This window comes from Seriola dumerili, unplaced genomic scaffold (genome assembly GCF_002260705.1).
Source record: "Seriola dumerili isolate Sdu_G_001 unplaced genomic scaffold, Sdu_1.0 BDQW01000273.1, whole genome shotgun sequence".
Taxonomy (NCBI): domain Eukaryota; kingdom Metazoa; phylum Chordata; class Actinopteri; order Carangiformes; family Carangidae; genus Seriola; species Seriola dumerili.
The window spans coordinates 1,714,718-1,740,597 of record NW_019174528.1 but is presented as its reverse complement, the minus strand read 5'-3'; the positions used below and the strand labels follow the sequence as shown (position 1 = coordinate 1,740,597).

Genomic DNA, 25,880 nt, shown 5'->3' with positions numbered 1-25,880 from the left:
ACATTTTAACATGGGAGTCTATGGGGACTGACTCACTGTTGGAGCCAGACTCTAGTGGTCGTTAGAGGAACTGCAGCTTCTGGTTCTTGGTGCGACAAAGGGGTGAAAAAAATAAATAAATAAATAAATAAATCCAAATCATTGAGTCGCCAAACTCGTGCAGACAAAACGGAGGACGGAGCAGAACCGTGTCACAGACCTGCGCCCGGTGGAATCCAGGGAGCGTTTCCTCTGATCGCGCCATAGAAACCCAAAATAAAGTCAACAGCTGACAGACTTTCAATCTGGACAGAGCGATTAAATTTTACAGCAAAGAAAACAAAATTAGTCAAAGGGGTTGAAGTGTGAAATCAAAGGCTACAAACAGAAAGAAAGAAAAATGAAAGAGCATGGAAAAAAATAAAAGAAAAAAAAAGCCAGTCATTAGTATTAGCGATTAAGGATCATTGCATGGTGAGACATAAAAAAAATAAAAAAAAGACAAGAATAAGATGTTCCATTATAAATTAGTGCAGCTGCGTTGAGGAACACACTTTTCTCCTTCGTCCAGCTAATTCTCTCCATTCTACAAGGAGATACAAAAAACACATGGACATATTAACACAGGGAACAGTGGCAGAGTGGTTGTGGTGGAGGTGGAGGAGACAGGGGCATGACTTGGAAAGGGAGGGGTGGGAGGAGGCGGGAGGGACGATGGGAGCGGGCGGGTGTGGGGAAGGTAGGGGGGGGAGGTGGATTGGATGAGGCAGGGTAATCAATACAATGAAGGCTGTGGTCAGGAAGGAGGGAGGGAGGGAGGGAGGGAGGGAGGATGTCTCACCAGGAATTTCCGTTTCTGCTTCCAGTGGTTGCCCTGGGCATTCGTGGCCATATGGGCCTCAGTCACCATACGGATGAGGTCCCACTCCTCCTGGGTGGGCTCCAGTCGGTCCCACACCGTCCTCTGCAGTTCCTCCCTCCGACGGCGCTCCCGGTTCTCCTCGATTAGCTTCCGCTTGGCCAGCCTCTTGCTGTCGTCCAGCACCACTGGGGTGGAAGGAGGGGAGGCAGAGGGGGGAAAAAAAGAAAAAGGGAGACAATGAGGGTGGACAGGAATGAGGAGGAGGAGGAGGAGGAGGAGGAGGAGGAGGAGGAGGAGGGAAACGCATGACATGACAAACTGGTGATATACTTGACAATACTGAAAATACAGGGCACTGCTGCTGAAGTTTTCAGGCCTAAAAATAAAAAGGCAGAAATTAACTTTTCAAACAGAAGAAAATCACAGACGACTCTTTAGTCATGAAGCACGACAGCGTCAGATCACTGTTAGGTCGTGGGCGTTATAATCGGTGAGCGATACAACACGCACAACATGTTGTTGCTCGGTGACTTTGAAGTCGATTTCGACGACGACAAGAGGTTTTAGATTCAGGCCAAACACATTCGTCACCTCAAGTGAGTCTCCACCCGGAGTAAGTCTACACTTGGAGAGGCAAACACTCTTGAAATGGAGTAGTGCTGCACAATTAATCGAGATATAATCGAAATCGCGATACGCCCAAGTGCAACGTCCAAATCGCAGGATTGTTGTGCACTGTCAGCTCCATCAGTGTCGTGGTGAGACGCCACCAGCCTACAAATCACATTCTCCATCATTCATTTTGCATATCGTATCATTTTTAACTTTAGTGTAAGGTGGTTTGTGCCTGATGACTTTCCACTCAAATAAAAAGAAAATATCAAACGGCGGCTGCACAAAGAACAAACATGACGAAGAAGCGGATAGAAACAAACTAATACGTCTCCAGTGTCACTTCACTGAGGCGATCTTCCCCCCATAAAAAGAACAAAAACAAACTTACAGTCGGTCGCCATTCCCACCGCAATGCACTTCTTGAAGCGACATTCCTGACACTGGTTTCTGGTCACTTTGTCGATGACACATTTCCCCTCGTACTTGCAGGCGTAGGTCGGGTTTAGATTCTTCTGGATCGTCCGCCTGAAGAAACCCTGGAGAGCAGACGGTCAAATTGCTCAGAGCTGTTTTCAAACGATGATGACGATGATGATGATGATGATGATGATGATGATGATGATATTCATTCGCTTGTGTTACCTTGCAACCCTCACAGGTGATGCAGCGATAGTGATAGCCGGTGGCTTTGTCCCCACACACAACGCAGAGCTCATCCTTGTCTAGGTAACTCGGTATGTACCCTGCAGAGGAGAACACAGGGTTAATATTAGACTTCGTTGATTTACATATATGTATATATAGAAATATATAGCTTTGCTTTCATTCATTGGGACGTCTCACACTCACACTCCTCAAATTTTTAACCATATTTTTCATTAATGTTGATTTAATTATTATTAACTGGTTAATTAAAAGTTCATTTTAATTATAAATAACATTTGTTAATTATTTGTTGTAATTTTAGATTTTAGCTCAAATGTATTTGTTTTTTTGGGGTTATTTAGTGTTAATATTTAACATGTCGGTGCGGACTGGTGAGTAAATGGAAAGTCACGTAGGTAAACTGACTGTGCGTCCGGTAGCACCGACCTCTCACAGATCACGCCGTTGCCTCGCTGCGTTAACACCTGGCCCATTTTCTGAGATTCGGCTTAATGAGATCATCGCTTTGACCTCAGAGACCAGAGGTTAAGGAACCGATCAATACTTTTTTGGGAGAGGGGGTTTGTGAAGAAAGCAATAATTGCCTTCTGTTGCCTCAACGTCAATCAATAAAGAGCCCCCACACCCGCCTCACAAACTCTGACCATCAGATGTGCCAAGTCACGCTCACAGACTCGCCACCACATGACGCCTTAAGGCTTGGATTTACGCTTATCAGACTTAATTTGAAAAACCCAGACATCATTGATTAAGGAGGACTCATCACTAATTACCAAAACTATTTTTTTTAAATCACAAAGAAATATGGAAGACACGATCATCCAGGGAGAGGAAACAGTCTCAAACGCTTTTAAAGCCAAACTGAAAAACCCTCTTTCACCATGACGATGGAAACAACCACGATCCGGACGATCTACCTTTCCTGTGCGCCCCCTGCATCCACTGCAGGTGTGAGAAGTCGGGTTTGATCTCGGGGAAATACTCGGGCTGATGGTGGCAGTGACTGAGCGGGATCTCCATGCTGCAAAACTCGCTCTTATAAACAGGAGGGCCCCCGCCGGCGTACGAGCACGAGTAGTGCTGGCCGGGCAGCCACGCCTGCTCCACGCAGGGCGGGTGGTGGTGCAGGGGCTGGGGCTCACAGTGGCCGTACCCGGGCCCCTCACCCGGGTACATGCAGTGCTCCCCGCCGCCCTGCATGGCGTAGCCTCCCACTCCGACGTGAGGCATCTCATACATGTCTGGTATGCAGTAGTTCATCATGGAGAGACGCAGAAGAGCACCCGGAAAAGTTCTGGGTAAACTCTCTCTCAAAAAAAAAAAAAAATCAAAAATCAGAAATAAAATGAAATAAAATAAAATAACCGGTCCTAAAAAAAATCAGTTCCGAGACACAGCATCGAGCCACGTGAACGGACAGTCAGAGGTTTCCAGGTTAGAAAAATAAACTTCACACAGGTCGAGCCGACACAGACCATCCAACATTTTACCCACAGACCACGGACGACAACCTCTCAACTACCCCGCCCGCCTCCGCCCGGCTGAATTGAGAAGCAGAGATTTATGACGATGCAGAGCTCTAATCTTATACTCCCCAAATCCTTGATGTGCCACAGACAGCGGTGATGTCACAGATTAAGACCTCGCGTGTTTGCACACTACGGTAAATACCATCGAGGAACATCCACCGAGCGGAAAAAAATAATTCTCAAGGAGGAAAAGAGAAATAAAAAAAAAAAAACTTCCGATAAAGAGTGAAGAGTTGAAAAATCACTTTAAAGGGGTTTTTCTCCGACTTCTGAAAATCGGTAGTTCTCTTGACACAGATGCCTCTCCAACCCTTTAACCTCTGTGCATTAACTCCTTTGCTTATCCTGTGGGTATTTTAAACAGAATCCGTGAACAAGCCCACTTAGCTCACTGCCATACAATTATTCCCATTAGCGAATATATCCTATTTAGCAAACCCTACGACACTAAGGAGATTTTACAAAGAGGTCCGAGGTAACACACTTTTACCAGTAAGACGGTAATATGTATTTAACCTCTACTGTAAGACTGATAAACAGAGAAAGACAGAGCTTTAACAGAATTTAAATATATGAATAAACGACAAGAAAAATCACCAAAGTAAAAGATAACTTCCTTAAATTACTGGATAAATCAAATTAAGAAAATAAAGTGTATCTTTAATGATCTGTATTGTTTGTTTGATGCATATAACATGTACATACATCCAAATAGATTAAAATAAGAAAAATAACAAAAAACACATTTCCCCCATTAATTATATTCTGTATTATTTATACTAAATTCTTTCAAAATAAAAGTTTTTTTTTTTTTTTTTTACATAGTTTGGTGATGACACTCTTCAGCCTGAAACAAGAACGGCCGTTATTCGCAAAATCAATATTGGTTCCACAAAATGTTAAAGGCACGCCACGCGACACATTGCGTGATCTGTTTCAGATAATACACCGGCCGTACTCAGCCATATTGATTAGGCCTCCTGTTCTATAAAGATGGGATAAGCCTTATGGCGAGGATGTGTATCTGTTGGGATTCATTATGCCTTCTTCAATAATATAACAGCGTCACACTTCACCGGAAGTGGTTCTTAGAGATGATGTTTAACGTGAACACAAACACACACAAACACACACAAACGGACATGAAACTTATCAAAGTAAATAAATAGACAAATAAATAAGGAACTCCTGATTGTTCGGTCGTTAATTTACTGGTAATTGATGATACCGAAGAAACCAATTAGTGTTGGACGAACAGCAAACTAATTTTTCTAGTTTGTTAAATGTGACAGATTTTTATTAATCTATGTGATTACTTTCACTTTTCATTCAAACAACTACTTTCTCCGATATTTTGAATATATATTGTTCTGTAAAGTTTAAAGCCAAATCATAATAAATGCAATATTAATAGAATTTTGCATAACTGTTAAAAAAAATAATATGGAAATTAGCTCTATCTAGCATAACACATTTGCAAAAAGACTAATTCAAAGCCGGACCATCATGGTTGTGAATTACTAGTTAAACTGGATTGAAACTATATAAAAAAAAAAGTAATAAAAGACATCGACAGTTAAGAATTAAGAAAGTGTTTCTCAATCTTTTCCATTTTAGTTCCCACCATTCTCACGAGCGCAGTAATTAACTGGGGCTCATTAAGTTGTCATGAATCTGAGTGAGGCATAATTTACTTTTCTATTTCGAGGCACACGGAGAGAGAGAGAGAGAGAGAGAGCTCCGAAGTGATTACAGAAGAGCGAGGAAATAATGTTTAACTGCACTTGAAACATAATTAATTTTGCCCTTTTCACTATCACTAGTACAAATTCATCTCTGTGCTCCTCGTCCGCTCATCAAGAAACACCAGGAAGTCTGAGTGAGACGAGCAACAGACCAGTCTTAATGGAAAATAATGAAAAAAGAAAAAAGATTTGTTTCCAGAATATTAACTTATCATTAACTTTTTTTAACTTTTTTTTTCTTATGTCTGTGTCTGTTCCGTTCTCATTTCCAGACAGTTTGGTCTCTTATCAGCTGCCTCTGATCTTCTTACCAAGCGCCCAGACTGGCTAAACACTAGAACAAAGAACATCTTGTTGGTTAATGGATCATAGAGGTGGGTCACAAACATGGGAGACATGCGAATGCGTGAACACATGGCGAAGTCTGAGTAAAGATGCGTGCAGTTTTGGCTTTAAAATCCCTGCTGCTTGCACTGATCTCTGAACCACAGCCGGTCTGCACGCTTCTGCACACTGGCTGCACACGATCAATACTCCCAGAGCGCGGGATTATCAGGAAATATACAGATAATTAGGGTTCCTGCGCACTTTTCAAAAGTTTTCCAAAAGTTGAAGGTCTTGATTGTATTTCACAGTTTTGTTTTTGTTTAATAAGATTTATAAATACAGCTCTGCTATATCACTCCGTACGGTTTGGAAATTATTGAAAAATAAAAGTTTTAGCGTTTAGCAACTCACATTTTAATTAATGTTGCACGTCACTTTGTTTTCCCTTAAAACCCGAAAAAGTGTTCGACTTGATTTGAATGTCACAAAATCTTTCCGCATGTTAAGTAACATGTTTCAAATGTCATTTATTACAGTGTCATTTACTTTTAATTTCCTCGTGATTTGCAGAAGATTTGAATCAGAGTGATTTTGACTTTTGAAATATATTTTATATTTCATTTCTAATCCTCATCCTCAGAAGCTTTGTGGTATTTTACGCTTTCAACCTGTGTCTGTTTTTTACTTTGCTTTTATTTGATGTATTTTGATTTGAATTCTTTCAATAGATTTTTATTCATTTGATGGTGAAGAACTTTGTGACACGTTTCCGCGAGAAGTGCGACTCGTATAAACTTTGCTTGCTGACATTGATGAACATTAGTTTGATTAATGAAATGTTATGAATACTCTCTGTAGGTTTTAATCAATCAATTATAGTCTATGAACTTAATACTAAATAAAAATGACTCAGTCTATTTCCTCTAATTCTAGATTCAGAATAAAGATAACAGTTTTTCCTGTGGTGTATTTGAACATGTCCCGTAGAAGAGTTAGACTGACTCCTCCACCAGTTTGAGAAATATAAACAACGGTGGAAAAGTAAAATGACTATATTGACTTTACTGAGGATATTCTCCTCTGCTCTGTCCCTATATCAGGATTCCCTCCTACTGTAAACAGTGCGTCGATGATAATCCTGTAATACAGGTGGCAATCCGGAGACGAAGAGCCTGATGAAAGGATTACGTCTCCGGATATAATATAACACTTAGAGCGACTTAAACATGTCAACCGACCTGAAGTGTTGGGTGACATTTCTGACTGTGGAGCATCTGTTTATTTTTTCCAAATCTCATTAGTCGCGGAGAACAAGACGATGTGCGAGACAGCGATGCGTTCATGTTCGGAGAAGCGAACACATAAAACAGACTGAGATGAAGCCTGACAGTTGTGTTCAAGGACACACTGCGGTGTAGTCATAGTCTCTGGTTCTCCGCGTCAATAAATGATTTCTTTAAGTCTTACATCGGCAATAAAATAAAAATAAAAAAACAATAAAACGTAGCTGTAAACTCTCTGCGCAACACGTCGCTTCCATGCTTTGTATTGGAACTAGGTCAAACTGCATCGTCCCTATCAAATACAGAAATAAAGTAAAAACAATTAAGGCACTTTAATTTTACAAAACAATATATTTAAAAAGTCAAACAGAGTATGAAGCCTTTCACATGTGGTCAAAAGCCACAGTCAAATTAGAAAATGCTGCATATTTAAATTGTTAATTAGTTTAACTAATTTGTTGTAAAGTTAATTTTACAAGAGTAAAACCAACTATATAGAAACTGCAACACATTACCACCTGACCTTCTGAAGTATTGTTAAAATAACTGGTCAGCTATAATATCAACAGACTCGGTGCCGTGTGTGAGGCGTGTTCAGATGTGTAATTACCACTTTACAGGGTAACGTGAACAGTGAGCAGTTCCTATCTAAATGCACAATATGTCATTTTGCTGACCGACAGTTGGGAGTTGTTGTCTTCACCACCGCTGCTCTCTTCACCTCTCCAGAACAACTGGATCAGGTGATTACAACAGGTGGAAACACCGAATAAGACAGTTTCAGAAGAAGTTTGTGAGGGGAGCCGCTGCTAACGCTTGATCAGCTTGTTCCTCTGACAACCACGATTCAAATCCTTCATCCAGTTAACTTATACTGTATAGTTGAAAACAAATGTATCATGTAAAAAGTACATATTTTTGTTTATCTATTTATTTTTATGATTTATATCATCATATTTATATCATTTCTATATAACATAAGTCTAGTCGTTTTTTGTTTTAATGCAGAAAAGTGACATATTATACCTTTAAGTACACGTACATGTATTTACAAGTACATGCTGTGAAGTTTTCACAAAAAGATACTGGTACTATATATTTACTTATGACAGTTCTTACAGTTCTTATTACAATCTGAGTTCTAATATGTGAAAGTGAGATTCATGATATTTGCGATGTGTTTATATATATATATATATATATATACACATATATGACAATATATATATGTATATATATTTTTTTAATGTATATACTATATGTATATATATATACATATATATACATAATATATATACATATATATGTATATATATACATAAATATACATTAAAAAAAATATATATACATAAATATACATTAAAAAAAATAGATATACATATATATATACACACACACACATATATATATATATATGTATATATATATGAACCAGTTGCGATTTGAAATCAGATGTGCTCCCTCCATCTCAATTTTTAAATCTCAGCTAAAGACACATTTTTATTCACTGGTCTTTTTAGCTTGTTGACCTTTTAGTCTGTTGTCATGTTCATAATTGTATATTTGCTGCTTGTTCTTGTTTTTGTGAGTGTGTTTTACATGTTCTGTATACAGTATATTTACCATGCTTATCTTGTGTTTCTATACATTTGTTTTACTTGCTTTTATTTACTCTGTTCAGCTCAAGTTTTCAAATGTGCTCTCAAAATAAAGTTGACTTGACTTTTATATAAGATTCACTGGGTCCTTGGTAAAAATAATAAAACATGAGTTGAATTGAACTGGCACTATATCAAGAATGAATGATTTCAACCGTTTTTCTTTTAAACTAAACTAAAAAGATTCAACTTTTTTACCAACCTACTTGAAAACGCACACGTGGAACCTGGAATCATTCTTTCCACTTTCACAGTCAAACTGGATCTTTATTTATCCATTTGCATTTATTTCTAAATGTAATTGTGCAAAACGTGAGAATCAATGAATGGCCAGTGTTTAGTCTGCATAAACAGTCAGTTACCATGGGATTAGTGACTCCATGACTGAGTGTGAGTGTGTGACCGGTAGATGTGATCAACATGCAACAGCTGGTAAGAGGCAGGCCAAATGAGGCAAATCTGCTTTCAAGGAAGGCTTGATACCAGTTTAACTTTTTGGCGAGGTGATGTCCTTGCCACGCACTAATCTTGTTTGGAGTTTTCTTAAACAAACTGCCTGAACCGTTAAGCGTCGATCAGACAGATTCTAACCCCGAAACAATCTGTCGTCTGAGTTGACGGAGTCAACACCTACGCTTTTTCCTTTTCTGCCGTTTTATCGTGACTCTGTGGAGTGTCACTAATTATTTTTATTTCTCATCATAGACTTTGGGTAAAGAAGTTTAGATTTTTTAGGTTAGCTTTTGTTATACAGCTATAAAAATGAATGGTTTTCTAAAGAAGCACATACAATATAAAATATTTATTTTATTTATATTTATTATTATAGATTCGTTCATAACAAATGTACAACCTCCTCCTCATATGTCATTACATGTGCATTTATTCATTATATTATATTTTATATTCATACTTTTTATAAAATTATATTAAATATTAAATTAAAATATAATATTGTAATTTAATTGTTTTTTATTACATTTTTTTTAACATTTTAATTTATTCAGATATTCATGAAGCACAAATCAAAATGTTTTAAATTACATAATACGATTAAAAGCTCTCGACAAAAGCTAGTTAAATAAAGCAAGTACTTTGTATTTACTTTAATATAAAAGTTTATACAAAAACTCTTTCAGAGGCACCTTTAAATCCTTTAAATCACATTTACATAAAAACATTTCGTTTGTTTCGAAACAGCATAATCTAAAACAATTTTAACACTATATTTAAACATTTCTCTACTTACCCCGACTCTCTTTTTTAAATCTTTTCTGTTAACCTTTCTCTAATGAAAACATGTTGGAATGATCAGTCCAGAAGAATATTTCCCTGTGTGAAATAACGCTGAGTAAATATCTGTGTCAACACGCTCCAGCAGCTGCGTCCTGACAAACGGCCGAGGCCTTTTTCTATCTTAAATAACTACGAATACTTCACAACAATCCGCTCCCACCGACAGGAACAGGATGGCAGGTCAGCACAGTGGCCCTGCAGCAGGCTTATGCACAGATATATTCCCTCCCTGATTGATTAATTTAGGCCTTGGGGGTTCATGGCCGGTCAAGAACAATTTTTGGATGTGGGGAATCTCTTTTACCCCGGGCCATCAATTGACGTGACGCCCTGAGCCAGATGTCCCCGGATACTCTGCGTTACCTGAAGCAGGGCACATTAGTGGGTGAACCTTTCCCCTTAAAGTTCAGGTTAAGCTCTGGGGAACAGCAGAAGGCTCCCATTGGTAAAGGTTAAAGTTTGAGAGGATTATCCTGCACTTCAGAATGAAGCTATCTATTTTAGATACTGTTCTTTTTTCTTTTTTTCCAAGTCATTCATTTTAAATAGTCAGAGCTTCTCCTACAGAGCGAAAGAAGGATGGCTTCCCCTTCGTTTTGTTAGAGCTGCAACACAGTCACTGAAAGGAAAACAAAAACCTATCTCCCTCATGGTGAGAAATCCTTGTATTTACTGGACAAGTGCAGTAGATTTCTGCTCAGTAATGTGAAAGTATGAGTGAGGTCGCAGAGCGTTCACAAGCACTTTTAAAACCTGCCCGGATCCACCAGGGGGCGACGCAGCCGCTCAAGGTTCGAGTGCAGCTCAAAGGCTGAAAGCCCCTCCCCTCTGTGTCACTGACATCATGTGATCACATTAAAAAAATGTCATTAAATCCTTACAACTGGGCTTTAAAACGGAGTCAGTTTATAGCATGTAGTATATAGAATGAAACTCTGCTGCGGCCTCAGAGATCCTGACATATACAGTATATCTAAGATATCATATATATATATATATATATATATATACTGTGATCTGTTCTTCAAATTGACAAACAAGCTAAATTCATATGTGAAACTAATATCTTGCAGAAAATGATCAAATTAAAATCTAATATAGGCCTAATACATATATAATAATATGTTTTGACGTTGGTCCTGGGAGTTCTGCTCTTCCCCATGAGATATTGAGTTTGAGTGAAAAAATATATGTAACAAATGTGCTCTGATTCTTGCTCAGCTCACGCATTAAAAGTTTTTTTTTTATAGCTATAGACTCTGGCCATCGTCACTGTCGTGAACAATTGATCAGAGCTGCTGCTGCTCCCTTCACTGACCTCATTAAGGCGTGTGGGAATGAGCTACTGCAGAGATCGAGATATCAGGAGCGAATCATCATCACGCGGCGATCTCCAGAGACCAAACATCACCGCAGCGAGATCTCACCGGAGACGCACACGACTCAACCTCAATTAAACCTACACGCCACAACAACCCGGACCGACGTCACCAGACACAGGAGAAAACTGAGGAAACGTTACATTTAGCACAGAGAGAGAGAGAGAGAGAGAGAAGGAGGAAACAAAATAAAATGACAAACATTATGCAGCTCAGTGTGAATGTGAACACGTGTCTGGTTCGGCTGAGCGGCTGAAACACAGGCGGTGATGATGATGTCACACGGGGACAAATGCCAGCTGCTCCCCGGACAGTGGAGAGAGGCAAGAAGACTGGATTTACACAGAACAGACCGTTCCCATGACGATACAGCGGGCTTCAACACCCTTTACTTCTGCAGCAGTGGAGTGTGACAACGGACCGTCTTCTGTATAATGGCTTCGCTGTGAACCCATTAGTCCTGATGAAGCTCGGCCTGTTGATGTTTCAGGCTCCAGGGTTTCTGAGAATGCGAATGACGCTCGCTGTGTTGCTGAGTCAGCGTTAAGATAAAGAGCAGGAGCGGAGATAAACAATTTGGGCTGAAGAGACAAAAAGATGAAGGACGACACCTCCAGGTCATGAACAGAAAACACAGGGAGGTAAACGTAGAGAAACACTGACGCCATCGATCAGCGACGCCGCGGTCACTGGAGAAACGTGCGGTGTCAATCAAAGACACACTGAAGTCAGTCAAACCTAAATCTAAATCAAGACACTTCCCTCAAACTCCCTTTAAACACTTTAAAAAGTCATCCTTTTGTGTCGACAGTCATCAGGCAAGGACCAGAAATTAGTCTGGCCCCTCCCCAGCAGCTTGGGGGGCCTCTCTGTGAAAAGGTCATTCGAAGCTGTAACGGCACCGACGAAAGTGTCCTCGAACGCACCAGCGATCGGTGGAGAGAGTATAAAACAGCTGCCGGGCGTCACGGAAACTTCAGTCAGTGAAAGACTCTGCGTGTTGCTTTCATTTAAAAATGTGTCTGTTAGCAGGCCGCTCTCTCTCTCTCTCTCTCTCTCTCTCTCCTTCGCTCGTATGAAAAGCTCTGCTGCTGACAGAGACACAGTATCCGCCGCACGCTTTCACACACCCGTCAGTAATTACTTGTTAGTTGATTAACTGAGGAGTCAAACATGTGGCAAGGCAAATGAGTTCATTAGTCGACTTCAGGCCAGAAGCTTTAATCATTTAGTCCAGGACCAGAGCTGCAGCTAAAGATTATTTTCATTATTGATTCATTTGCCAATTTATTTATTTATTTATTTGCTTAATCACTTAAAATATATCCTGGAGACTTCCAACAGTCCAAACCCCCAAAATACTCATCATCAACTGTCACGTCAGACGAAGAGAAGCTGTGAATTCCCACATTTATAAAATAACTACGACCACACCGCAGTATTTTCATTTACAGTTCAAATAGCCAATATATGCATTTAGTTTTCCAATCGCAACAATAATTATTACTATTTTTTAACGCATAACAGAATATAAACAAGTTATGTTGTGAATTATTTTGTTATGGTCTCTCACAGTCTTGTAATATATCTGCCTGCTCTGTTCATCATAAGCAACAAAATAAATGAATTGTGCCCATTTTGACTCATGGTAACCCTGTGTTCCAATAAATAACACTATCATCTTACTGTAAAACAATGTTGAGCTCGTTGAGACAAAAATCTAAAGTTAATTAGTGAAATTTAATGTATAATTAATATGTTGCAACCGTCCCTGATTCGTGGTTCAACAGGGGTCAGTTCAAATAAATATTGTGACTGATGTGTCGTATGTAATCACCTTTAAACGGTATGGGTAATTATAATATAATATATACAATTATAATTAGCAGACGGATGTAAGTGGAACATATAAAAGCTTTGGTTTTGGTCTTGAACAAACTCTGAGTAACTGAGAGAAAAAGTGTCGCAACTCTTAACTTTCACTCAACTAATCGATTTATCAACTTATCATCTCCACGCAGCAGCTTTGACCTTTGACCTTTGACTTTTAGATTCATGTCTCCTCCATGCATCATCGTTAAACCCGATCACATGTTCACAACCTGTTACAACCCGGCAGGGACGGGCTGCAATCATTTAGCACAGGTGACACCTTACAGGATCTTCATTAAAATGCACGTGACGAACATTTTTAAAATCGGGATTCTCACTCCGACACAAACATTCATTTATAATATGTCATAATATATAATATATATATATATATATATATATATATTCGGTTCAGTGTTTGCTGCCGCTCTGATTCTGTTCTCAGACAGATGATGAGAAACTTCTTTTCTTTCTTCTTTTCACTTCTCTGTGTTTTGTTGAGCTAATTTGTCCCTCGATACTGAAGCAGAGAGGAGACGTTGTTATCATGTGCACAAGTCACGCTTCATGTATGGGTCCTTTTTTTCCTAATTATATCCACAAGATTTTTCTGGAAAGAACGCAAAGAAGAAAGAACTAGAAATTAATATATAAGCAATAAGTTGTGTTGAGTTTAAAAATGAATTTCAATGATTTCTAGACCTGAATGATCCATTTAAGCCTAAATTATCTCTATTCTTCATTCATTTATTAGTGAAACTTTATTCTTCATACATGTTGAATTGTGTGTTTGTTGACTAACCTTCTGCGCTGTGACTGTAGACTTTAAGTTATGCTAGCTTGGCATTTAATTAAAATGAATTCAGAGTGGACCAAGTTCACTTTGTCTCTATTTTATAGACGGTTCAATTTCCAGGAAATCATGACGAACATTTGGACTTTAATGGTCGTTGACTCTTGCTACGTCTAATCGCTTAGGCAGACAACATTCACTGAGCTGTATGTTAGACAGTGCTATGTTGCGGGTTATTATATTATCACACAACCTGAACAAGCAAATCTTAGCTTACCCTGAGCTCTGACGACCTTAGGTTAAATTAATACAATGAAAATAAAAGAGACTGTTCCCACATATCTGCACAAGAACAAGACATTTAAATAAGAAACATTCCCCCAGGAGGTGAATAGTGATAGACAGTGATTTCTGTTGGAAAGAGAAAAACCCACAAGGAAAGTCATTCAAGGAGTTTTAACAAGATGTGAAGCAGGAAGCTGAAGGAGGTTAAAGTCTGAGGCAGCTGCTCAGTTTTCAGTGAAGAAAAAGCTCCACATTTTATCAGGAGAGCTCACCGTGACTGACAGAGAGGAGGAAAAGCAGTGCTGAGAGGGAGGGGAAATATTACCATTTTGAATGGCCTCATCTTTCCAGCGGGGGGAGCATTTTTCTGCTGGCTCTAAAATAGATGGGAGAGGCACTTTTTAAAGAAAAAAAGGAAAGCTACTTGCTGAGTGAAACAGGTGACAGAGGCGGACTGACGCCTCTCAGAAACATTCAACAGCTGGTGGAAGAAAACAGCAGGTCAGAGTGAATCCTACAAACAACAGCATCAGAAACATCACTTTCTTTCTAACAGTGTGTTGTTGTTGTCGTTGTTGTTGTCGTTGGTCTCATGTTGTTACAGTGAGTGAAAGGGGAATCGGAGAGTGATCCGATCGTGAGAACGCCAAAGTGGGAGTGACGCCGGCACCCTATCGCTGGTGTTAAGCTTTTACCCGTTAACCCCACGACATATGTACAGGTTCAATTTCCGAGAGTCATCTCGCGTCATGCGAATGTTGTCTAGTAGAGGGGATTTGGGGGTGTCATTTCCTCATGTGAACGCGTGTACACACAGCTGGGTGGCTTTGGTTGCCGCAGGCGTGCCTCTGAAAGATAAGATAATCCGAAGCCGACGTATGTGAGGTCGGGAGGGGGTGGGTGAGATGGGGGGGGGGGGGGGGGGGGGGGGGGAGGGGGGGGGGGGGGGGGGGGGGGGGGGGGGGGGGGACGGGTGGGGGAGAGGGGGGGGTCAGTGAGGTCAGAGGTTCAATCTACACGTGGCGGCGTCTCGTATACGATGAGCCAGGACGGTCGACGCGTCCTTAAACTGCTTCTCAACAACATACGTGAACAAAACTTCCCCTGTGTGCTCTGGACGAACTGTTGTAAACATTATTTTGAACTTGGAAGAGCCACTTAATAACTAAGGATCAAAGCATTTCATTTCTGTTCAGTAACAAAATGTGTTTGACTAAAACTCTGAGACTGGATTTATTATTTTGTCAAATTTTGGATGAAAAATATTAATGAAGATTAATTTTCACCACATTTAATGTTGCAGGTTTGTTTTCCTGCTGTCAGACGTCAGTGTTCACCTCATCTGACACCGCGCGGCGCCCTCTGCTGGCGCACACAGATCACCATCTACACTAATGGTGCTCTGCTGCTGTGGTAATGCTAATGTTTGACAAGGTGTTTTCCACATGATCGGCTCATCGTACAGCGAGTGGTGCAGAGTAGACAAATATGACATTAAGAGAAATTATAACACTTTATGTTCAGGTTTATTTTCTAATATCCAATTCAAATTCATTCATTTATTTTCTTTTATTCTCTTTATATTCTTCATATTTGTTGAATTGTGTGTTTGTTGTGCTAACCTCCATGCTGTGACTATAGACTCTAAGTTATGCTAGCTTAGCATTTAATTAAAATGAATTAATTCAAAGTGGACCAAGTTCACTTTGTCTCCCATTAGTGCCAATTATTACTAATTATAACTGTGACATTAACCACGACTTTGTCTTTAATAATATCACCAAGTCTTTGATTCTACTCTACTTGCTTGGCTCGACAACACAATTAAGTGGGACAGCCTGATTAATTAACATACAGACACATAAATAAATAAATGTAGACATGAATACATAAATAAATCTAAAAATGCACAAATAATTAAACAAATAAATAAATGTAAAAATACAAAAATTGCATTTTTCATTACCAGAATTTAATTATTTTTGCATTTATTTTTGTATTTAATTATTTATTTCTATATTTATTTATTCATACTTCTGTCATTTTTTATGCCTCATAGTTTTCACCAGTTTTAACACTTTAATCATCAGCTGATAGAGTTTGATCAGTTGTCAATATGGACTCGTTCACTGACAGTTCTTTCGTGACCAAGACTCTCGACTTAAGGTCCAGAGTTCAAAGGTCAAAGTTGAAAATAACTTAATCTATGAGTGCAGCAGTATGATGTAGAGTCTGGCGGGAAAAGAACGAGACGGTGAAGAAATGTCATTCTGCCGCTGATTATGTGACAAGTTATATAACGGAGGGGGGGGGCATGGACATGGAGTGCATCATGTTTCACTCTATGAATGATATTTGCAATAATCCTTAGGGGTGTATAAGACTGTGAGGGAGTCTTACCTGACATACTGGTGGGGTTCAAGGCCAAGATGTCATCCTCAGAGCCTCCTCAGACATCTGGGTACCTACCTAGCTGAAAACAGATGCGAGAAATCATCAATCATGAGGTTTGTTTTCATTCTGAATGATATCCATCAGCTCACAGCAGTTACATTTCTCTCCCTGACATCCATCCCTGCTCTGCCTTTGAACGAAACAACTAAAATCATGTGTGGAAGGAGGGAAAAGGTGCCACTACATTGGGTGTAATCTTCCTCCTCAGCTTGATGAAACTGTGTCTCTGCATCTCAGGGGACATGGGAGGATGTAGCTGTCACTGCACTGTCTTTCACACAGGCTGTTCAGCAGCTCTCATGAACAGTTTGCCTCTGTGTAGGGTGACATCTAGTGGTCGCACATGTGAAAACAATCCACACGGCCTCACACATCACACATCACAACAGTAAAGTCTCAGGTGGAACTAGAGCGACTGACCCACGAGCGCTCAGTATTCACTACTACATTATTACATAAGCAACTATTTAGATCTTTAACTACACGCCTGTGAAGATTTGTGAATGCATCTTTGCACAGCTGACAAACACCACCAGCCTCAAAACCACCTCTGTGGTAGTTCCTGCTACAGTTGGTGTCTCTGGGACCACACTGCGACGCACACAGACTCAAAAAGTGAAAACAAAACACCACCCACACGCTGCTGCGGCTGGTAACAGCTGCTGTACATGCAAAACTGCTTTCATATGCAGTATCATATGTGTTCTTCTTTAGCCGGACGGTTATGTTGAAGCAAAGCAGTGTGAAGTTTAAAGGTCTTTCAGCCAGACATTATCTACTGCAGTTCACACGTGCAATTACACTGACAACACAAACAGCTTCAGAAAACGACTTCATCACACTCGCTGCAAATACTCACAACACAACGGAAGTGTTTCCAGGGGACACTAAAAAATGATGCACCCGGCTGGGACACGCTTGCATTGATGAATTATAAAACATCCGTGTGCACTTGTTGTTTAATGCTTTTAAACTTTAAAAAGTCACAAAGCACTGAACAAGTGGCCGCCGTAGCATCGACACAAACACGGCGAGTTGCGTCTACGTGCACGTCGAGTTCAGCGTTCTCTGGGGACGTTTACAGTAGACTTTACATCAGACAGCTGGTTATTCACATCCTTAAAGGACAGGTTCACAATTTCTCTTCAGGGCAGACTGGATGCTACAGTGATGAGACGGGCCGTGGCTAACTGGTTAGCATGCTAACATCAGTAGAAGAAAAGAAGAGATGGGAATAGATGCAAAACAAGAGGGTTGCTCTCCACCGCTGGAGAGAAACTGTGGCGAGTAAAGGAATTAAGTTTGATGCTGAATTCACAATGTTTCCTCTAGACTGGTAAGTAAACAGCTGTTAATGCTAATGCTAGCTATGTAGCAATAACGAGACTTACAAATAGCTCTTTTAATTGTTTACTTATTTATTCTTTTTCATGTATCAAATTTAAAGAATCAAATGCATGAAAACAAATTGACCCATTCATGATTTATGCAATTTTCTTTACAATCTAAAAAATGTGTATTAATCACCTTTTCAAATTCCACGATATTGCTGATCGGCTGCAGCCCTGTCATCATCAATACTTGATTTACTGCCTTGCTCACGTGCTTTTCCTGAATCAACAATCCTGTCGGTGCAGCAGTCAGCAGAATAACTAATATCAAATCAGGCCACAGCAGCAGATACACAGTCCATTTAGCAGTTTCTATCACAGGATGGAGCACACAGAGCCGCCGCTGCTGCAGCATCTCCTCCGTTACTGTGTGTGACACGGCAGCAGCAGCACTTTGTCTCCACGGAGGGTCACACTGTGCATCTGTCTGGACTATAACTGGCCATGGTAAGCTGAGAAACCGGGAAAGCTAAACATCCTCGACCGGCTGTCCTCACGAGTCCGCCTCCAACATACGCTCGTCTACTTTCCTGTAGCTGCAGCCACAACAAGAGCACTCCTGATTGTGGTGATAAGCAGGAGGAAGTGGGGGCTGGGCATCGGTTCAGAGGCGTGCATCCTCTCGCTGTGTGCTAATCAAGCCTCAGGTTCAAATGACTTTCTTATCTGTGGCTGCTGCTTCTTTAATTCCACATGCAGCACTTCATCACATCAGTACGGAACATTTTTTTGAAGATTTACAAAAGCTGAAGAGGCAGTGATCTTTAAATCACACTCAGGATCAATTGTGACCTTGGGCGTAAAAAATATAAATATATTTCATGACCTTTTTAAAGTCTATGCTGCAGACATTGACAATAAACACACTGTGGGGTTCACGTAGTCAAAAATCATTAAGACTTTGTGAGGTGTAAAATGAAAATACTGTAAAAAAAATAAAAAATAAAACCAGGAACTGGAAACACGTCACGGTTGATTACCCTTTAAATCTGAACATTCAAGGTACACTCTGTCACTTAGTTAAAACCCAGTGTCATGTGGGAACAATGATGATCAATTTCAGCCTGTGCAGACACTGGTCCAGGACCTGTTAGCTTACTGTAGCATAACAAATGAAGCCAAGGGAAACTGCCTTACCCTTCAAACGACCCCAGAACTGTCTCATTTACGAGCTGGGAGTCACCAGGTTTGATGCACAGTGGAGTCATACGGGTGAACAAACCTGAAACCACAGCTGGGATTTTAAAATGCTATACGCATGTTCCATCCAATGTTCGTAAAAACCACAAGGTCTCACTTTCTGTTCCTGGATTTTATTCTGTATGTGTAAAAGATAAAATGCTTAAATCTGATGTTTTGTGAGTTAGTGATTTAACGACCTTGAAACAGTGACTATGGAGTTTAGCAACAAATATAGCCGTTGTTTGGTGGACATTAGCAGGCGTTTCACTGCAGAGCAGCCAGACTACTTGTGTTCTGGAAAAACTATGCTTGCCTAGTTTCAATCTTTATAAAGCTACTGTATATGCTAGCTATATATGTTCCCAGTATTTATGGTGAGTAAGGCTACACATAAGTGATCTCCACACTCTGTATAGCCTGTTTTCCACTGGTCAAAACAAACCCATTAACATGGGGGTGTTTGTCTGCAAGTGAAAAGGGTACAATTAACATTCACACCCGGGTCAAATGACTGTGCTCTGGGAGGAAAGAGTGAAGGTGCAGCCCCGAAATAAGTTTTAAAAGCACACAATCGCCGATCGAAGAGTCTCACTCGGACGCTCCGACACCGACAGGAGCACAAACCCAGGGATGCAGCAGCACACTAGCAGTTGTGTGTCCTCTCCGACAGACTCCACCGGCAGTGTAAAAGGAAAAACCCACTTACACCCGCTATTTATGGTGTAAAAAGGGTATATGTTACTTCGTCACTTGGTCACGTTCCTTTGCAAACCGTAAATGTTATTTTGTGCTTGTTATCTAACTGCAGATGGTATTTTAAAAAGGTATTTTCATGCCACAGATGTATACTGTCTGCTCAGAATGATAAAACAGTTGCCCAAGGGTGAAACCAGTGTTTAAATTCAAATTTTCCACATACTTACCATACAATATATTTCAGTGAGAAATAAGAGCACGGCAGAGCAGTATAGCGTGTGGATTTCATCTTGCCCAAGGCAAAGGATTTGTCTCTCGGGACAGAAGGAAGACCTCTGTGAGAAGGCTTTAACTGGACTGACACAGGGTTTATATGCAGAGAGAGATGTACCAACAAGCAGCAACACACTAAGACTAAAAACAGCGTCCACCAATCAACCACTAAACAAACACACGTCTCAACACCAGAGGGCCAAGTCCTCAGGTCAAGGCTCAGCAGTTTACCTACACCTGAAGGATAAGGGACACTCCCTCAATGATAATATGTTTCATATAGGGAGGACGGAAGATTTGAAAGAGGAGTAAAAGAGGCCATCTCCAACAGAGGAGGAGGTCTGCGACACCACTTATCCCCCACTTACAATGCTGTCCTTTCATCCCTCCAGGAGATTTAACAGCACTTCACGCTCGGCCTCATATGACTCCAAAAAAAAAACGACAGTCACTTAGTCATTTGCAACTTCCCTTACAACAGCCAGGAGCACAAATGAACCGAGTGACATCAACAGCCTTGATAACGACCCCCCCAGAGGCCAAATACCCAGGTCTCCTCACAAGTCGGTCAGAAGCGAAGACGCCTCCAGTCTTTAAGTATCTACAACCGAAGCCAGTTTCCCTCGATTCAACTTTTATTGGATAATTTAATAAGCTGAAAATGTCTTTAGTTCAGCTTCAAGACTTTTCCTTGAATGCTGCACACTTTATGTTTGGAAGCATTTCACAAGTTAAAAGAAAAAGAAAGTAGATATGAAAACTGTGATAATTCTGTTGGACTGCGACGACTTCTCACAGCAAACATTTTAAAAATCTTTTATGTCTGTTCTTTAAAATCCCTCGAGAAACAAAAACTAACAAAAAGATCTGCAGACACAATCATTCAAGCACATCTATTCACACAAGAAATGTATATGATAGCTACACAGGGGAACAATTACATACACTCTGTGCCTGTGTGCGTCAGTTCAAAAGATACAGACCGATCACTTGAGAGGACATTGAATAAATCTGTATGCTTCGGGGGGGGGGGGGGGGGGGGGAGTCATTTTCAGGTGAACAAGATTTTATAGAGCACAACACGTCCCCAGCTGACTCAGCTTTGACCTGCTGGAACCATGAAAGAAATGTAAATGTGTTGCTGAGAAGAACCTCTAATTAAAACCCCAGACTTATCAACTATTAAAGCTCCTCCAGTGTAAAGGTCTGTGTCCATGTGTAGTGTGATTATAGATCAGCTCTAGCTTCTATATTAATACTGTGAAAGTATCAAAGCCTCAGTCCACAGAGAAATGCACACAGCCTGTATTCAGAAACTGAGCCTTAAAACCAGCCGTCAGGACTTCCTGGAACTTTGTGATGTCACAACGAAGCAGTCACCAAGCCCCGCCCACCTGGACCCACCATCCAAATTTTGCAGGATTTGGCTTCTCTGAGTGTTTTTACCTGAAATCTGCTATATCTTTATTGGATCACTCAGAAAACAGTCAGCCAATCAGAAGAGAGGCTCAGAGCCTCCTCTCTTCTGATTGGCTCACAGATCTGTTGTTCCTAGAGCACCAGAGAGAAGCCTGAGTAAAACTAATGTGTAAAACTACACTGAGATGGTTTTTGGTTCTTAAAACCATAAATATATCTTCTAATGGATCAAAACTTCAAATAAAAACACAGAAGAAGAAGAAGAAAATATGGAGCTTTAAAACAACTGAGACAGATTGTTTCAAAAACTCACTGTCAGCAAACTCAGAAAGAAGAAAATGCTAAAAGTATTAAAGCCCTTCACAATTCCTCTGCAATGGAACAACAGCTGGCTGGAAAAGCATTATGGGAAACTGTGCTTCGGTTTACTGCTTGTTACCCTAGAGAGCATTTAATATCCAGACAACAGCTGGCGAAGCCCGAAAGCTGGTTCATCCATACAACAGGTTTCTGCAGCTCTAATGAGGACACAGTCAAATACATGCCCAATGATCTTCTGGCTGGAACGAATATGAAGAGATGGAGGGAAACAAAAAAAAAAACAACAAAAAAAAAAAAACAACAGGAAAACTGACAATGTATGGGCTGTTATGTAAATATAAAGACCGAGAAGATAAATGACTGCAGGTCACAGCAGGGGGCCAAGAAAACAAGGTACAACAGACACTCGGCAAAGTGAAACTCCTCATGGGAACATTTTTATAAATAACCTCTGATTTGATTCTATAACATAGACAGCAGTGGAGTCTATTCTATTGAAACAGACTGAAGGAAAACAGTTGGCTCAGAGTTACACCAGATGTTGAGGCAAAGTGTGTAACCGTAATTATTGTGCTCTTAAAACTGTAATCTGGATCTGATATCAAGCTGGTAAAATACCCACATTTGTTAAACACTAACAAAACTTACTGAATTTTCTCTCATGAATACGTATAAATACTATCTCTCTGTTTTTTAATTGAAGTGCACATGGGAGGGCCCTTTGTGCTTTTTACCACTTTCACACTTTCTTTTTTAAAAGCCTCAATGTTCTTTAACAAACACAGGAAACTCGTAGAGAATTTAAAGCTCCATATTTTCTTCTTCTGTGTTTTTATTTGAAGTATTGACCCATTAGAAGATATATTTGTGGTTTTTAAAACCAAAAACCATCTCAGTGTAGTTTTACATCTCCTCTCTCAGGCTTCTCTCTGCAGCTCTAGTAACAACAGGTCTGTGAGCCAATCAGAAGAGAGGAGGCTCTGAGCCTCTCTTCTGATTGGCTGACTGTTTTCTGAGTGATCCAATAAAAATATAGCAGATTTCAGGTAAAAACACTCAGAGAAACCAAATCCTGCAAGGTTTGGATGGTGGGTCCAGGTGGGCGGGGCTTGGTGACTGCTTTGTTGTGACATCACAAAGTTGCAGAAGTCCTGACGGCTGGTTTTAAGGCTCAGTTTCTGAATACAGGCTGTGTGCATTTCTCTGTGGACTGAGGCTTTGATACTTTCACAGTATTAATATAGAAGCTAGACCTGATCTATAATCACTGGACCTTTGCACCGGGGGAGCTTTAAGGTTTATGTTATCGCCATTAATTTAAATTATTTCAAAGTTATTTGTGAGAAATGCTGTTTTGTTTTCAACCTTATTGCCAGACAACAACACAGATATTGGACGATTCTGTAAAAAACATATTATGTCCAATGCCAACAATTTAATAATTAAACATTTTCTACAATGGGAATTGCAGTATGAATAACGTTATATTTAGGCAACTAAAACAATTAGTTATGGTTAATGGAAGAAGAGGCGTTCCTAACTGCAGCAGCTTGGGTTTGAGACCAACCCTTGGCCCTTTGCTTATCCCCTCCCTCTCTCTCCCTCTCTCTCTCTCCTGGCTTTCCTGTCTCTCTCTCACTGTGCTATCAGAATAAAGGCAAACTACCCTAACCCTCATTGATTTGACTGTGGTGGAAAAATAATAGGAACACCTGTCAATACAGTGCAGCGCAGTCCAACAGCAGCACAGACTACATCCTCCAAAAACGATCACACGCAGTCGCCTCGACGCCTCTTCAACACGGTTTCAATAAAACCCGAACGTTACAACCTCCATGACGGAGGATTTACTGCTGAATTAGATTACTCTGTTTTAGGTGGGTGTTCCTACAGAGGATGCAAAGATGGTTTTCTGCTCTCGGATACTGTCGTTCACTGATAAAGAGCGAGGGCTGCAGTGAGCGCACAGTTTGCAGTGGCTAGTATACATGTGTTACTGAATAGAGAGAGGAATTTAAACCATTTTTCTTTTAGAGAGACCATGTTGGTGTCGGTGGCCACCGCCGCCAGCCTTCACATCCTTACTTCTGACTTTGGTGTGGAACGCTGGCATCGAGTTTAAATCTGAGGTTTGGAGTCGACCAACAACGAGGAAGCTCACAGGATCCAGGTCTGTGTACTCTTGAGCCGCAGCTGCTGTGGAGAGGAAGAGGTGGGAATCACAATGCTTGATTTCTTCTTTCTACTGGGAACAAAGTGAAGCGGATGTTTTATCACCAGACAGCTGCACGGGAGTGATAGTTGACGTCTCCTTTTACATTTTTACAATAGAATCTGATATTTTCTAACAAGCCCTGGGAAGCCACTCACAACTTTTACTTCCTGATCCCTGGAGACCGGACACACTGTCTCACACAGACTTTATCAGTGTTTTCTTAATATAAAGTTGTTGTTTTGCCTTTGGAGAAATATAATATCTGGGCTAAAATATGATTTGAATTAGGACAACCTGATTCCATCACATAGGAGGTCCAAAGATGGCAATTTCCTCTGGAAGGGGAGGGGAAGGGGATCATGTGGCTGAGTGCTTTTGTGGCTCTCTAATTGCCATTTCTTCACATTAGTGTCCCAAATAAACAAAAGTGACAATAATGGACTTCTTCCGCAGGCGTAAATTAGCAGCGGGGGCAAGGAGCAGGGTCGCCCCAGTCCACCCTTTCCCTTCTCATCCAGCTTTGGCCTTTTTCTACTTTCCTGCTCGCTCCATCTGATTTATTTATTCTTAAAAACAGAGAAAAACTAGGTTGAACTTTTTGCAGCTCTGGCTGGACGGTGTACACTAGTGTACTAAGTCGTTTGAATCCTGACTCTGCTGTCTGTGCTAGGATTGTCCTTTCAGATCCAACGCAGATGGTGCCAACCTCTACACAGCTGATGAAGGTTCATGCTAATTAACACTGACGACACACATGGTCTCTCTGAGAGCTACACGAAGGAAACTTGTGACGTTTCTTTGTTCAGGTCTCCAAATCTCTCCGTCCAGACTACAACGCAACCCCACAGTTTTCAAACTAAAGCATGGCGAGCAGCGTTTTCCAAAAGTCTCCATCTTCAGGTGCTCGAAAAACTCCAGAGTAGTTTGGGGGCCAGACGTAAACGCAGCGAAGGAGGTTGTTAATGCTTTGAGAGCCGTTACAGAATCAAACTTTCAAACTTAAATACATGCATCCATCCATCCATCCGTTTTCCTCCACTTATCCGGGGTTGGGTCGCGGCGGCAGTGGGCTAAGCAGGAAGTTCCCTCTCTCCAGCAACGCCTTCCAGCTCCTCCTGGGGGATCACGAGGTGTTTCCAGGCCAGATGGGATATGTAACCTCTCCGGCGAGTTCTGGGTCCACCCCGCGGTCTTCTCCCAGTTGGACATGCCCGGAAAACCTCCACAGGTAGGCGTCCTTATCAGATTCCCGAACCACCTCAGCTGGTTCCTTTCGTCATGAAGCAGCAGCAGCGGCTCGACGCCCCGTCTCTCAGGCCGAGCCCTGTGCAGGAAACCCACTTATATACAGCACATCCTTATATTTCTCCCTGTATTTGAGAATGCAGGCACGGCGCGTCTCCCATTTTCTCTGCTTGCACTTAATGTGCATGTATTGATTTCTACCCTTAGCTTTCCTGCAGCAGCTAGCAGTCCAAACTGAGTCCTGAAGGAATCTACATTTTTCTCTGATGAGAAAGTGCTGAGCAATTTAATCTGCAGGCTGGTGTTTACTCTGTGACTGTGAAAACTGAGTGTCATGGTGTCTGTGGAATGGTATGTGTGTGTGTGTGTGTGTGTGTGTGTCTGCATGTATGTGC

At 40.8% G+C, this 25,880-nt stretch overlaps 1 protein-coding gene across 6 annotated transcripts in view; it reads right to left on the bottom strand.

Annotated features, from left to right (window-relative positions):
• thrb (thyroid hormone receptor beta) overlaps positions 1-25,880 on the bottom strand; it is a 99,876-nt gene that overhangs the window by 4,548 nt on the left and 69,448 nt on the right. For 2 of the 6 annotated variants that reach the window (XM_022757263.1, XM_022757264.1), the window contains exons 3-7: positions 16,690-16,762; positions 14,615-14,665; positions 2,099-2,199; positions 1,845-1,992; positions 821-1,026 (exon numbers count right to left, since the gene is read on the bottom strand). In XM_022757263.1, the coding sequence (XP_022612984.1) occupies positions 821-1,026; positions 1,845-1,992; positions 2,099-2,199; positions 14,615-14,665; positions 16,690-16,696 (513 nt within the window). In that variant the 5' untranslated portion in view covers positions 16,697-16,762. Of the gene's footprint in view, positions 1-820; positions 1,027-1,844; positions 1,993-2,098; positions 2,200-3,039; positions 3,383-14,614; positions 14,666-16,689; positions 16,763-18,270; positions 18,352-24,110; positions 24,182-25,880 lie in introns of those variants that run through there. The other 4 variants (XM_022757261.1, XM_022757262.1, XM_022757265.1 and 1 more) reach the window with 3 other exon arrangements.